Consider the following 16,426-nt stretch of genomic DNA (forward strand, 5'->3'; position numbering starts at 1 on the left):
GCCGCCTTATTCATTCTGAAGGCAGCACTGGTAATGGAGGAGGAAAGGGAAACAGGAGATTCAATAGAATTTTGACAATAATTTGGAAGGTCCATTTGTTTCCTATTATCCTTTGTGAAGAATTCCAAAGTTATCACCACGTAAAGTGACACATCAGATTTGAAAAAAAAGGGCCCTGATTAGGAACAAAAACTGTCTGCAGGAAGTGGTTATATCAGAGTATTTTGGACACTAACTACTGTAGCCGAAAACTGGCTGCGGGAAGTGGTTAAATCAGAGTATTTTGGGAACTAACTACTGTAGTCAAAAACTGAGTATAGACAATAACATCTACTGAAATGATCAAACTCCCCAGTCTTCATCAGTAATAAATGAGTAAATAGTGGTGAGACCTCTCTGGGGTAATTAGAGTATGGGGCAGGGTGGCTCTTGGCAATCTAAACTACCGTGAGGGCCAATATTTTCTGTCAGAGGAATTTCAAGAGGGAATATTAGACATTTAACCCCTTGACGACCCATGACGCCTACGTAGGCGTCATGAAAAGTCATGCCCAAACGACCCATGATGCCCCCATAGGCGTCATGCTATAAATCGCGCTCCTGCGGGTCGGGTGACCAGGGTCACTGAAATGTCACCCGACCCGCAGATACAGGATGACATGCAGTTAACCCCGGGGGGGTGGCTTTGCCCCACGTTGTTACGATCGCTCTGATTGGCTGTTAAAAGTGAAACAGCCAATCAGAACGATTATAATATTTCACCAATGAAACTTGGTGAAATATTACACTCCAGCAATGGCTGATGCTGTAATAGCATCAACCATTGGCTAGAGCTAGGTGACCTCTGTGTAACCTCCCCCTGATCTGATTGGAGCTAGCGTCCATGTCCAGTAATCACCCCCCCACCCCACTGATCGCCCCACCACCTCTCTGATCGCCCCCCCTGCCCAGTAATCACCCCCCACCCCTCTGATCGCCCCACCACCTCTCTGATAACCCCCCTGCCCAGCAATCACCCCCCACCCCTCTGATCGCCCCCCACAACAGGTGATCACCCCCCACAACAGGTGATCACCCCCAGCCCTGTAATCACTCCCCTGCTGCTGCTGATCTCCCCTTTCTGCTGTCCTCTGCTCCCTTTTGGTGTCTTTTTCTATCCTCCCCCGGCCCTGTGATCACCCTCCCTGCCCATTAATCACCCCCCACCCCTCTGATCGCCCCCCACAACAGGTGATCACCCCCCACAACAGGTGATCACCCGCTGCTGCCACTGATCTCCCCTGTCACGTGGACCCGTCCTGTGTGACACAACCCGCAGGGGTGGTAACTAAAGCAACAAGACAAGGCACGTGGACCAGTCCTGTGTGACACGGCCCGCAGGCCGGTAACTAAAACAACAAGACACGGGGGAAGGGGAAACAGTTACAACGGTGGGCCCTGCGATAGGGAACGGGGGACGTGGAGACCTCCTGCACTCCCCTGAGTCAGTGTCCCTAACACTCCTAATGTTCCCTATGCCGGTTCCGCACCGGACGCCGATCAGGATATCTGTCAACCTAGCACACCCTACACCTATCCCTTGCTAGGGAGCTGGGTGGTGCAGGCACTGGCCCCACCGCTATACTAATACACACCAGGGAAAAATACAAACAGGGGAAACACCAAAAAGACTTATTTTGCTCTGCTGCAGCACCAGGCAGCAGAGTGCATCACCGGATTAACTTTTCGCAGTGGCTCGACACCTCAGAGCCAGCTGCCACCTTCACCATCTCACTCTGCTGCGGACACCGGGCAGCCAGAGTTCAACACAGTTTCAGCAGTGGCTCCAACCTTCAAGCCAGCTGCTAACTTCACCAGGTCTCTGCAGTGGCTTAACACCTCAGCCATCTGCTCCCTTCACTGTGGTTGGAATCCCAAAAAGACGCTAACACCAACCCTGAGCAAACAGCTCAAAGTAAAAAAAGGTTACTTATACAAAAACCTGTCATAATCCAGCATGGATCATGACATCCGCTCTGTGCTGTCCTCCGCTCCCCTCTGCTGTCTGATTCCATCCCCCCGGCCCTGTGATCACCCCACTGCATCAGTAATCACCCTCCCCTGCTGCTACCGCCGATCTCCCCTCTACTGCCTGATTCCACCCCCTGCCCCGGTGATCACCCCCTCCCGCCCTGGTGATCAACCGCCTCAGTGATCACCCCTCTGCTGCTGCTGCCCCCTCGTGCTCCCCCCGCGCCTGACAGCCCCCTCGTGCTCCCCCGCGCCTGACAGCCCCCTCGTGCTCCCCCACGCCTGACAGCCCCCTCGTGCTCCCCCACACCTGTAGAAAGTTTCACCAAACACTCTCACATACACACACTATAATAAAGTTTATCTTTATATACACACGCACACACACGCCACACACAATGTGCTCGTCTCAGTCATCCCAGTCTCAAAAGGTGCACTCAGCTGAGGAGGCATGTGCCTTTATTGCCTCCGAAGCTGATAGTGATGATGAAGACGACCCCACCTTTCTCTATTCCTCCCACTCTTCCTCCTCCAGCGACACAGACTTGCCTCCACCAAGATGTCACAGGATGAGGAAGCGTCCGGAGACCGGGGAAGAAGACCCACAGCCAAATGTAAGTAACCCCCAAACTAGTGCTATTCACGCCCAACCTAGCACTAGTGCCCCCTCCTGGACCCCCGTCCCTGAAAACACCAAGGTTACTTCCCAGTAGCCGGTTTTTCCGGAGCCCATGACGGCACACGAGAGAGGGGATCCGCCCAGTCAGGACAGGAACCCTACTGATGATAAAAGGGGCGGTACCTCTCCCTCGCTTCAGTTGGTTTACAGAGCATGAGGCCCCCCGGGTTAGTACACATGGTAAAACTATCACCACATTATATCTAACTAAACAAAAAGCACCCAAACTATAGTGCACACCAAAGGAGTGACAAGGGGGGGAATATACAGGTGCCGACATGGGCTCCGGAAAAACGGCTACTGGTTAGTAACCTTGGTGCTTTCCCGTCTCCCATGACGGCACACATGAGAGACTTTTGTAGAATAAGACACCTTAGGGAGGGACCACCGCTTGAAGCACCCTTCTACCAAAGGTTAGGTCAGTAGAGGAAGATAGATCAAGTCGGTAGTGCTTAAAAAAGGTTGAAGGTGAGGACCAAGTAGCGGCTTTACAAATCTGCTCAATCGATACCTCAGCCTTCTCTGCCCAGGAGGTAGCCACGGCTCTGGTGGAGTGAGCCTTGATGCCTTCTGGAACCGGAGCGCCACTTGCAGAGTAGGAAAACATAATGGCCTCCCTGATCCATCTGGCAATGGTACTCTTAGCTACCCCGTGCCCTTTTCTACTACCCTGAAAGGCTACAAAAAGGGACTGATCTTTCCTCCACTGACTAGTTACTGACATATATTGTACTATGGCTCTTCTTACATCTAATGTATGGAACTTTTGCTCCCCAGGGTTTCTAGGATTGTTACAGAAAGATGGCAAGGAGATATCCTGAGTCCTATGAAACTTTTGGACTACCTTGGGGAGATAGGCCGGGTCTGGTCTTAGAACCACTCGGTCATCCAAGATCTGTGTATATGGAGGACATATAGATAGACCTTGTAGGTCGCTCACTCTTCGGGCTGATGTTAAGGCTACCAGTAAGACAGTTTTAAGTGTAAGTAGCTTTGGTGACAGCTCTAGTAGTGGTTCAAAGGGATCTTTGGTTAAGGCCTCTAAGACTAGGTTGAGGTCCCAGGGTGGTATCTTTGGGATAATGACCGGCCTTGACTTGCCACAGGACTTTATGAATCGGGATACCCACCTATTGGTTGCTAAGTTGCAGTTATATAGGGCCCCCAAAGCTGAGACTTGGACTTTGAGTGTGTTAGTGGCTAACCCCAGTTGCAGCCCCGACTGTAAGAATTCTAGGATAGGTCCCACTGGCGCTACATCCCCCAAGGGTTCCCCCAGGAAGTCTAGGAACTTTTTCCACGTTCTACCGTAGATTTGCGATGTTATAGGTTTCCTACTTTTCAACAGGGTGGAGACTAACCCTGGAGAGAATCCCTGGCGACTCAGTAGCGCCCTCTCAAATTCCAGGCTGCTAGATGGAAGCCTTTCACCTGAGAGTGGACCACTGGTCCCTGGGAAAGCAGTTCTGGAATCTCCAGTAATATCCATGGATCTGTCACCGACATGAGTCTCAGAAGGGAGAACCAAGGCCTCCTCGGCCAAAACGGAGCTATAAGAATTATTCTCGCTCGATCCCTGATTTTCCTGACCACTACTGGGATCATTATTATCGGGGGAAATGCATAGGCCAGGATGAACTTCCAGGGTATTTGTAGGGCATCTACTGCGAAGGGGTTTTCCCTTGGATTTAGTGAGCAGAACTTCCTGACCTTCCGGTTGTGTGCGGTAGCGAACAGGTCTATTTCTGGTTTTCCCCAGGCCTGAACTATTTTTTGGAAGACTTGGGGGTTTAGGGACCATTCCCCTTGTCTTAGGTGCCTGCGACTCTGGAAGTCTGCCTGTATATTTTCTACCCCCTTTATGTGCAGTGCTGTGATGGATAACAGATGTTGTTCTGCTAGCTGGAAGAGTAGATCCGATATTTGCATGAGGCCCCGAGATCTCGTTCCCCCCTGATGATTGATGTAGGCTACTACTGCCTGATTGTCTGTCATGACTCGGGTGTGGCGGACCCGAAGTAAAGGAAGAAAATGTTTCACGGCTTTTTCCACTGCCCATAGTTCTTTTACATTTGAACCGTGATCCTTTTCTAGCGAGGACCAGGTCCCCTGTATTGAGTGGGATCTCAGGTGTGCTCCCCATCCTGTGGCACTCACGTCTGTTGTAATGATGTCCTCGACTGGTTTTTGCCACGCGACACCAGCTGTTAGATTCTTTTCTACAGTCCACCAGAGCAGGGAATCTCTTACAGCCGCTGAGAGACATAGTTTGCCTTCTAAATGTCCGTTTAATTGTTTCTGTGCTGACAGAACTTCCCACTGTAGTTGCCTTAAGTGGTACTGCGCCCATACTACTGCGGGTATGCATATTGTCAACGGGTCTAAAAGGGACATTGCGTTCCTAAGTGTCATATTTGGTCTTTGTATTGCTGTGCGAGCTAGGCCTCTTATCTTGGTCACTTTGCTCTCTGGTAGGAGGCAGCGTTGTTGCTCGGAGTCCAATATCAACCCTAGGAAGGATTGCTCTTTTACTGGGGTTATCCTTGACTTGGGGATGTTTACTATCCATCCTAGTCCTACTAGAATTGCTATCACTTCCTTCACTTGATGTGCGCAGTGGGACTCCGACCTCCCAATTACAAGAAAGTCGTCTAGGTATGGGACGATTACTATGTCCCTGGAACGAAGAAAAGACATTACTTCGGCCATCACTTTGGTGAATACTCTGGGGGCTGTAGACAGGCCAAACGGAAGGGCTGCGTATTGGTAGTGTTTCACCTGCCCCTGGACATAGAGCGCTACTCTCAAATATTTTTGATACTCCCGATGAATTGGGATGTGATATTAGGCATCTTTTAAGTCTATCACTGCCATGAGGCAATGCTGGAACAGGATCTTTGTAGCCGTGTTGATTGACTCCATTTTGAAGGAGCAATTGTCTACCCACTGATTGAGTCTCCTCAGATTGACAATGGTTCTCCAAGAGCCGTCTGTTTTTTGTATTAAGAAGAGGGGGGAGTAGAACCCCCTTCCTTCTTCTTGCACTGGGACTTCCTGTAGGACTTGTTTTTTCACTAGTCCCAAGACTTCCGTCTCTAGGGCCAGCTGTTGCTCTTGGGCTTTCCTTCTGGGTGTCATTATGAAGGTATGTCTGGGCGGACGGATGAATTTTATTTTTAAACCGTCCTTTATTATGTTTAGGACCCATGTACTGGGAGAGATATTTGCCCAGGCGGAAAGGAAGAGAGAAAGCCTTCCCCCTACCTCCGACCCGAAGTCATTGGGGAGATTTTTTGGAGGAAGTGGAGGGCCCTTTAAACATATAACCCGATCCTCTTCTTTCTTTAAAGTCCCAGCTTTTTCTATCTCCCGGGGGACGACCCCTGTTAAATCTCCTCCTCTGAAAGGGCTGTTTTTTAGGTTCTCCCGGAAATCGGGGAAAGCTTTTCTTCCTATCCCCCGCACGTTCCAAAATCTCTTCTGGTTTTTTTCCGAAGAGGAATTGGCCATCGCATGGAATGGAACATAACCTATGTTTTGATGGTAAATCTCCGGGACACCCTTTAAGCCACAGGGCTCGTCTTGCTGCATTTGACAGGCTTGCTGCTCTAGCTGTCAATCTTGCCGAATCTGCAGAGGAATCCGCTAGGAAAGCCGCTGCTCTGTGTATCAGTGTCAGATTAGACAGAATTTCGTCCCTAGGAACTCTATCCCTGATCTGGTCTTCTATTTGTTGTAGCCAGACCATGAGGGCACGAGCGGTACAGGTACCAGCTATCGCTGGCTTTAATCCACCTGCCGAAGCTTCCCAGATATGTTTTAGGAAACCATCTGCTTTTTTATCAAGCGGTCTTTCCACATGCCCGAGTCCTCTAATGGTAGAGATACCTTTTTTGAGGATTTGGCTACAGCCCCATCAATTTTTGGGACTCTTTCCCAGGTCTCTGAATCTTTTGTTCAAAAGGGTACCTTCTTTTTGATGTAGAAGGCAAGCCCCCTGACCTCTCAGGTTTTTTCCATTCCCTGTCAATTAGGGCCTTTATTTTATCATTTCCAGGGAAGGTGCGTTTTTTCCTTTCCTCCAATCCTCCAAACATCATATCCTCCATTGATTTAGGAGTCTTTTCCTCCTTAAGGCCCATTGTAGCCCTAATAGCTTTGACCAGCTTTTCCACATCCTCTGTTGGGAAACATGGACGGCCGCCTATATCGCTGTCCGAGGAGGATTCTGAGGACTGAGTAGAGGAAGAGGAGGTGGAGGGGGACAAGATCTTTCCCGCCCCTTCTGCCCTGGCGAGGCCTCTGAATCAGAATTATTATTATTATTATTATTATTATTTATTATTATAGCGCCATTTATTCCATGGCGCTTTACATGTGAGGAGGGGTATACATAATACAAACAAGTACAGTAATCTTAAACAATACAAGTCACGACTGGTACAGGAGGAGAGAGGACCCTGCCCGCGAGGGCTCACAATCTACAACGGGATGGGTGAGGATACAGTAGGTGATGGTAGAGCTGGTTGTGCAGCGGTTTGGTAGGTCGGTGGTTACTGCAGGTTGTAGGCTTGTCGGAAGAGGTAGGTCTTAAAGTTCTTTTTGAAGGTTTCCATGGTATGCGAGAGTCTGATATGTTGTGGTAGAGTTCCAGAGTAGGGGGGATGCACGGGAGAAATCTTGTATGCGATTGTGGGAAGAGGAGATAAGAGGGGAGTACAGAAGGAGATCTTGTGAGGATCGGAGGTTTTGTGCGGGTAAGTACTGGGAGACTAGGTCACAGATGTACGGAGGACTCAGGTTGTGGATGGCTTTGTATGTCATGGTTAGGGTTTTGAACTGGAGTCTTTGGGTAATGTGGAGCCAGTGCAGGGATTGACAGAGGGGAGAGGCCGGGGAATAGCGGGGGGACAGGTGGATTAGTTGGGCAGCAGAGTTAAGAATAGATTGGAGGGGGTGCGAAAGTGTTAGAGGGGAGGCCACAGAGCAGGAGGTTGCAATAGTCAAGGCGGGAGATGATGAGGGCATGGTCTAGGGTTTTTGCAGATTCTTGGTTGAGGAAAGTACGGATCCGTGAAATATTTTTGAGTTGAAGTCGGCAGGAAGTGGAAAGGGCTTGGATATGTGGTTTGAAAGAGAGATCAGTGTCAAGGATAACCCCAAGGCAGCGAGCTTGTGGGACTGGAGAGAGTGGGCAGCCGTTTACTTTAATGGATAGGTCCGTTGGGGGGGTCACGTGAGATGGGCGTAAGATAATTAATTCTGTTTTGCCCATATTAAGTTTTAGAAATCTAGCGGAGAAGAAGGATGAAATAGCAGACAGACAAGGAGGGATTCTGTTTAGTAGGGAGGTGATATCTGGTCCAGAGATGTAGATCTGTGTGTTATCAGCATAGAGATGATACTGAAAGCCATGAGATTCTATGAGCTGTCCGAGGCCGAAGGTCTAAACGGAGAAGAGCAGGGGCCCTAGGACTGAACCTTGCGGGACTCCGACGGATAGGGGGCGCGGTGAGGAGGTGGTGTGCGAATGGGAGACGCTGAATGTCCGGTCTGCTAGGTATGACGCGATCCAAGATAGGGCCAAGTCTGTGATACCAAGAGATGAGAGGGTCTGTAGTAAAAGGGAATGGTCCACTGTGTCAAAGTCAGAGGACAGGTCCAGGAGGAGGAGGACAGAGTAGTGTCACTTGGCCTTGGTGGCTAGTAGGTCATTGGTGACCTTAGTTAGGGCAGTTTCAGTGGAGTGGTGTGGCTGAAAACTGGAGTGCAAGTGGTCAAGGAGGGAGCAAGAAGAGAGGTGGGAGGATAGTTCAAGATGGACGTGTTGTTTCAGTAGTTTTGTGGCATAGGGGAGAAGTGATATAGGGCGATAGCTAGATACAGAGGATGGGTCAAGAGAGGGCTTTTTGAGGATAGGTGTGATTGAGGCATGTTTAAAGCTTTAGGGGAAAACATATAATATTATATAATGATATAGTTTATTATTACAGGTGTTCTGCACTGACTATGAGAGGGAGGTTTCTGGGTACGAGGAAGTTCCTGTAAGTTTGTCCATCAGATCAACAATTTTGGATAGAGAGCAGTAAAATGAACTTGACTTTTCTCCTTGCCCTCCTGTTGTAGATTTACAAGTCTCCCCACCCAGCGGATGTTCACCCACTCAGGATCCTGTGACTGATGGCTCCGGGCAGTGTGTATACAAATAAAGCAATAAACAGGGCTAGAATGAGCAGGACCAGGGCGATGATGATATACTTCTTGTAATTTCTCCAGATCAGATGGAAGAAACACTTGAAGGGGTTGACGAACCAGGAGAAGGACGTGTCCGGACGATTTGGTTTCTCTAATGGCTCGGGTTCTTTTCTGGCGCGTCCAACAGGATTCTTTTCGGCTTCCTCTGCTGTGACCAGATGAAATTCTGCTTCTACTTTGCCTGTCAGTTCTCCGGACTTCACAAATGGCCACCAGGCTCGAATTCTTTTTTGTTGAAATATGGAGATCCTGTTCTCATCCTTTAGGGTTGTGGACATGCTGAGGTCGCAGCTCTTGGCTGTCTTGGCTCCACGATGGAATCCGTTCAGGTTTAATTCCATGGAACCCAAGAAGTCATCAGATGAAAGTCTCTCAAAATCCCAAACCTGGAGCACGAGAACAGCCGGGATTTTACGTTCTGTCTTCTCCAGGGAGAATATGTTTTCACGTTTACTGACCACAACCTGCCTCTCCGCGGGCAAATAATGGAACGGGAAGACAAATCGCCAGTTGAAATTCCCTTCTCCTGTCAGAGAATTGTAGTGGACGTCTGTCTCTTGGTTGTCATCTTCAAGGCCTTTCAACCAACCTTTGACATAGAATCCCTTCTATGACCTCTTTTATCCTTCTTTTTAAGGGCTGCCTTTAGGGAACCTTTCACCTCATGCTGTATTAACGCCTTAAGGCTGGTTACCAAATCAGGGGTTTCCTCCTGTATAGTTTTATTTATACAGTCAGCGCAGAGGTCTTTCTGCCACTGATCTGCCAGCTGGTGTTTGCATAGGGCGCATTCTCTATTTTTGGTTTTGCTGCTGGCCTTCCTTGACACCTAGTGATCAAAGAGAGAAAAAAGGAACCCCGTTACCATAAGGGTGACATTCACGTAGATCACTCACCACCGCTGTCAATCAGGGGTACCAATCTCGGAGGCTCCTCAGATGCACTCGTGATGTCCCTTCTGGACATCTCAGAGTCATGCCGGTCGCGTTTACGACTGCCGCTCCCACCACTTGAGCGGCTGCTCCTGATATGCTGGCGGCCCGGCCTAGCATCTGGTGAGAGCTCTTGCTGCTGCTGCTGACGCTGCTGACGTTGCTGCTGCTCATCTTGCCCCACTTCCATCATAAAGCCTTGGGCATGAGTGCGTCTTCTGTGGTCATCCCCCTTATGTAAGGGAGATCCATTGCACTCTCCGCCTCCTTCGGTTACCCCCACAGCCCCTCCCCCCCTGCCATGCTGCCGGGATCTTATCTTGCCGGCCAGCATTTTTCCCTATGGGCGCTGCCATCTTGGATCCTGGTGCCGCCTCCCGACGTCACGCGGGCATGCCCCTTCCCAGCGTGCCCTGCAGAAGCAGCCGCTCCTGACGCTGCTTTCTCCTTGCTCCAGGATGCGGCAGAGGGGGAGAGGGCGGCGCGGCAGCCACGGCAGAGCCCCAGGACCCCAGGCCGTGCTGCTTCTGCGCCCGCCCGGACGCTGAGCCTCCGGGGGACCCGCAGACGGCGCTTCCCTCTCCCGACGCACGGCGCCCAGGACCCTGCCTGTTCTTCCACGCGGGCACGAGAGAGGGGCAGGTACGTGATCTTCAGTGAAGCGAGGGAGAGGTACCACCCCTTTTATCTTCAGTAGGGTTCCTGTCCTGACTGGGCGGATCCCCTCTCTCATGTGTGCTGTCATGGGAGACGGAAAAATTTTGCTCCACGGATTCCTGATTTCGTTCCCCAATCAGGAATCCAGTTCGAGACTGCCAACTTCAGGGAAATAGACTTTTTCAAAGTCTACTTCTCGGAGTCACTTGTCAGTCTTATGGTGGAGCAAACTAACTTGTATGCCCAGCAATTTTTGGCCGAACACCCAATTTCTATATGATGAAATATTGAGGACTGGTTCTTCACATGGGGATTGTGAAGAAACCGGAAATTCGCCAATACTGGAGTACTGAAATTTTATGTTAAACTCCAGTATTTGGCATGGTTATGACTCGCAAACATTTTGAGGCGATTAATAAATTTCTTCATTTCAGGGACAACACTGACAGCCTTCCCCGCGATGACCCGAATTTTGATAGACTGTTCAAAATTCGGCCAGTCGTCGAACACTTTAGCAACAAGTTTGCTGAAGTGTACATTCCCGAAAGGGAAATTTGTGTGGATGAATCCCTCATCCACTTCAAAGGGAGGCTTCAGTTCCATCAGTACCTGCCCAGCAAAAGGGCAAGGTACGGGATGAAACTTTACAAGCTGTGTGAGAGTACCTCAGGGTACACTCTCAGCTTTAGTTTACGAAGGAAAGGACACCAAGATCCAGCCCCCAGAATGTCCACCTGCTCTGAGTGAGTGTGACAATAGTGTGGGATTTGGTCCACCCAATGCATGATAAAGGTTATCATCTGTACGTTGATAACTTTTATACAGGCATCACACTATTTCAATCCCTCTCTACCAGAGCTACCGTCGCTTGCGGTACCGTGCGCAGAAACCAGAGGGGTCTCCCTTTGTCGCTAATTAAGCAGCCTCTCCCAAAAGGTGAGAGATGAGCCCAATGTAGCGGCAACATGCTTGTTGTCAAGTTCAAAGACAAAAGAGACGTCTTTTCCTTGACAACAATCCATGGTCCCGGCACCACGGCCACCACCGTTCGAGGTACCCCCAGCACAGGTCCACAAACCGGACAGTGCCCTGGAGTACAATCATCATATGGGGGAAGTTGATCTTTCTGATCAAGTCCTCCAGCCCTATAGTGCCATGCAGAAGGCGAAGGTGTGGTACAAAAAACTGGCTGTGCACATCTTACAAATGGCACTGTATAATGCATGCGTGCTATCACGATGTGCAGGCCAGACCCACTCCTTCCTTCAGTTCCAGGAGGCGGTGATAAAGGCCATGATTTTTGGAGACGAGGATGGAGCGCGGCCCAGCACCCCTGGAACTCAAGTTTCCCGTATGGTACCAGGGCAACATGCTCCCACTAAGGCGAGAGCAAAAAAAAGGTGCCGAGTGTGCTATAAAAGAGGGATAAGAAGGGAAACTCGTTACCAATGTGAAGCGTGTCCCGACAAACCCGCATTGTGTTTGAATGAGTGCGTTAGCATTCATCACGCGTCCGGGGACTAAACACATCCTGACACTCCACTACAGAACTCACCCACACCAGCCTGACATAACACCACACACACCAACCTGACATACACTACACCACACACACCAACCTGACAAGGTGTGTCAGGTTGGTGTGTGTGTTCTAGTATATGTCTGGTTGGTGTGTGTGTGGTGTATACTACACCACACACCAACCTGGCACAGTTTGTCAGGTTGGTGTGTGTGGAGTAGTGTACGTCAGGTTGGTGTGTGGTGTAGTGTACGTCAGGTTGGTGTGTGTGGAGTAGTGTACGTCAGGTTGGTGTGTGGTGTAGTGTACGTCAGGTTGGTGAGTGTGGTATACTACACCACACGCACCAACCTGACGTATATTACACCACACACCAACCTTATGTACACTACACCACACACACCAACCTGACGTAGTTTGTCAGGTTGGTGTATGTGGCGTGGTGTATGTGGCGTAGTGTACGTCAGGTTGGTGTGTGTGGCGTAATGTACGTCAGGTTGGTGCATGTGTGGTGTATACTACACCACACACACCAACCTAATGTACACTACACCACACACCAACCTAACATACACTACACCACACATACCAACCTGACGTAGTTTGTCAGGTTGGTGTGTGTGGCGAAGTGTACATCAGGTTGGTGTGTGGTGTAGTGTAGTGTACGTCAGGTTGCTGTGTGTGGTGTAGTATACCACACACACCAACCTGACGTACACTACGCCACACACACCAACCTGACGTACACTATGCCACACACACCAACCTGACAAACTACATCAGGTTGGTAAGTGTGGTGTAGTGTATGTTAGGTTGGTGTGTGGTGTAGTGTAGTGTACGTCAGGTTGATGTGTGTGGTGTAGTATACCACACACACCAACCTGACGTACACTATGCCACACACACTAACCTGACGTACACTACGCCACACACACCAACCTGACGTACACTATGCCACACACACCAACCTGACAAACTACGTCAGGTTGGTATGTGTGGTGTAGTGTATGTTAGGTTGGTGTGTGGTGTAGTGTACGTCAGGTTGATGTGTGTGGTGTAGTTAGCACCACACACAACAACCTGACGTATACTACACTACACACACCATTCTGAGGTACACTACATACTTTCCATACGTGACATGGTGTCCGCTAATGATTAGAGCCAATTTTCCATTTCAAAAGTCAAATGGCGCTCCTTCCCCTCTGAGCCCTGCCGTGCACCCAAACAGTGGTTTATGACCACATAAGAGGTATCCGTGTACTCAGGAGAAATTGCCCAACAAATTTTAGGATCGATTTTATTCTGTTGCCCATGTGAAAATGAAAAAATGTAGGCGAAAAGAAATTTTTTGTGAAAAAAAAGTACTTTTTCATTTTTACAGATCAATTTGTGAAGTACCTGGGGGTTTAAAGTGTTCACTATGCATCTAGATAAGTTCCTTGGGGTGTCTAGTTTCCAAAATGGGTTCACTTGTGGGGGTACTCCAATGTTTCGGCACACAGGGGCTCTACAAACACGACAAGGTGTCCGCTAACAATTGGAGCTAATTTTGCATTCAAAAAGTCAAATGGCGCTCCTTCCCTTCTGAGCCCTGCCGTGCGCCCAATCAGTGGTTTATGCAGTATCGGTGTACTCAGGAGAAATTGCCCAAATTTTAGGACCCATTTTATCCTGTTGCCCATGTGAAAATGAAAAAAACTAAGGCTAAAAGAAAAAATTTTGTTGGAAAAATTAAAATGTCCATTTTTTCCTTCCACGTTGCTTTAGTTCCGGTGAAGCACCTGAAGGGTTAATAATCTTCTAGAATGTAGTTTTGAGTAGCTTGAGGGGTGCAGTTTTTAGAATGGTGTCAATTTTGGGTATATTCTGCCATATAGACCCCTCAAAGTGACTTCAAATGTGAGGTGGTCTCTAAAAAAAATGGTTTTGTAAATTTTGTTGAAAAAATGAGAAATCACTGGTCAACTTTTATCCCTTATAACGTCCTAACAAAAAAAATTTTGTTTCCAAAATTGTGCTGATGTAAAGTAAACATGTGGGAAATGTTATTTATTAACTATTTTGTGTCACCTAACTCTCTGGTTTAACAGAATAAAAATTCAAAATCTAAATATTGCGAAATTTTCAAAATTTTCGCCAAATTTCCGTTTTTTTCACAAATAAACGCAAAAATTATCGACCTAAATTTACCACTAACATGAAGCCCAATATGTCACGAAAAAACAATCTCAGAATCGCTAGGATGCATTGAAGCGTTCCTGAGTTATTACCTCATAAAGGGACACTGGTCAGAATTGCAAAAAAATGGCCAGGTCATTAAGGTCAAAACAGGCTGGGTCGTGAAGGGGTTAAAGAGAACTTTTATAATAGTGCAGAGCTGAGGCATTTGGCAGAAGAAATGTAGACCTTTTATAAAGACTACCAGGGAGTTATAGACTCGCATAAGTGAGGCAGACCGTTCCCACCACAATCAATCTATTATACAGAATGAACCTGTAAAAAAGACTTTTTTTATTCTATGTTGCATCTTTAACAACCACGTACGTACGAGGGGAGAACTCCAACACTAAACTGGAGTTGCCCTCATTTATGGTGGACCATTGTATTAGTGATCCCCATTTCAGGGGATATTGTGCAGTAATCTGAATTCCTTAGGATCGAAAACATAATGCAAGTTATGACGTGGAGTGAATCCTTGAATCCAGGGCTGGAGCCATGCCAACACATCTCCTGCAGGCGTGAATAGATGTATATTACAGCTTAGAGATATATCATGGCACAGGTGTAATGGTTTTATGTAGTTTATCGTGATCCTATTTGAAGTTAGTCAGTTTAAAAAGGAAATGAAAAGTCAGGATAAAGAGAAACTCTTTTGTTATAGTTCAGAAATTCACACTTGGCCTCACTCCACATTTAATGTTGTCGATTACAAAAGCAAAGGTTGGCCAGAAAGACTGGACCTGGTCTTGTAGGGACCATATGAGCACATTCAGCAGCACAGAAGGGAGAGAAGGGAGATTCATCCAATAAGATATCAGGATTCTAGGAAGCCATCAGCATCATTACCCTCCACTTTCTCTTACAGGCTCATTATAATATTTTTCTTCAAGTCATTTCCTAATTTGTCAGCACATTCTATGTACGTTGTCAATTGTCTTTGTAGTTTACAGATCTGTGCAGGTAAGGGTCAATGTCTCCTAATCCCAGAGGGTAGGTGGATCCTCCAGGTTGTAAGGTCTATAGAAAAGGGCTTTCAAAGCCCAAAGTAATTTGTATAATTTTGGGAGGAGGAGAATGTTGTGGTTTAGAGGCAAAATGATGATCACACGATTGTGATACGGCCGGTCTACACCACCGATAAAGCAGCCACAGCCGGTGACTGAGAAGAATCTGTGACTTCTCTGCATTTAGTGGTTACTACTCACCTGGGTAGTCATCTGTAGGAATCTCCTCTTTACACCGCTCATCACCCCTCACATATGTCTCTGTAGCATTAATATGGGTCAGATCTTCACCCTGAAACAAATATTGTAAAAGTCACAGACAGATGGAGAAGTCCCATCTATGATCAGCTCTAATCCTGCCATCTCCACCGCTCTCATTACACAAGTATAAACCATATAATCCTGGTGGATAGAACAAGACTGAGCACAAGACCTTCACAGCCATCTACATATCATAGGGGAGATCTCATGACACCTTCTCTTCATCTACCTGATGATCCTGAGGAACATTGGGATCTCCTTGTTTACAGTCCTGTGGAAGAAGAGGACGGGGACATCTCTCTGGTGTTGTCCTCTTACAGGATAGATCTGGAGGAAACACATACAGGGACTGAATTCATTCTTTACATACAGATAATTATAGTGTAATTATGTGTATTTAGTCCGGTCTATTACCTGGTGATGTGAGGGGCTGGAGAAGCTCCATCATGACGTCCTTGTACAGATCTTTGTGTCCTTCTAAATACTCACACTCCTCCATGGAGAAAAAGACGGCGACATCCTGACACCTTATCGGAACCTGACACATACAATGATACCGTCATCCCACCGATCCCTTCATAGCATTACTGTATAATGTCCCAGCATTCCCAGCAGTGTCACCTCTCCAGTCAGCAGCTCAATCATCTTGTAGGTGAGCTCTAGGATCTTCTGGTCATTGTTGTCCTCACGTATCAGCGGGTGAGGTGTAGGCCCAGTGATTGGGCTCAGGGGTCTTCCCCATCCCTCAGACACAGGGTCCTGACAGCGCTCACTAGAGGTCTTCTTCACTACTGCGTAATCCTGGTTATGGAGAGACACATTAATAAATCTCACTACAGACATTTCCAGAGTCCTCACCTCTCCAGTTCTGTCCATCTGTTATTCC

At 48.1% G+C, this 16,426-nt stretch overlaps 1 protein-coding gene across 2 annotated transcripts in view; it reads right to left on the minus strand.

Moving 5' to 3' along the window:
- The window catches only part of LOC141094243 (uncharacterized), a 1,213,871-nt gene that overhangs the window by 8,300 nt on the left and 1,189,145 nt on the right, over window positions 1-16,426 (minus strand). For both annotated transcript variants that reach the window (XM_073580060.1, XM_073580061.1), the window contains 4 exons: window positions 16,162-16,341; window positions 15,955-16,078; window positions 15,770-15,867; window positions 15,481-15,571 (listed from right to left, as the gene is read on the minus strand). In XM_073580060.1, coding sequence (XP_073436161.1) covers window positions 15,481-15,571; window positions 15,770-15,867; window positions 15,955-16,078; window positions 16,162-16,341 — 493 coding nt within the window. The remainder of the gene's footprint in view (window positions 1-15,480; window positions 15,572-15,769; window positions 15,868-15,954; window positions 16,079-16,161; window positions 16,342-16,426) is intronic.

Source organism: Dendrobates tinctorius, unplaced genomic scaffold (genome assembly GCF_039654945.1).
Source record: "Dendrobates tinctorius isolate UK_male_01 unplaced genomic scaffold, ASM3965494v1 ptg000063l, whole genome shotgun sequence".
NCBI lineage: Eukaryota > Metazoa > Chordata > Amphibia > Anura > Dendrobatidae > Dendrobates > Dendrobates tinctorius.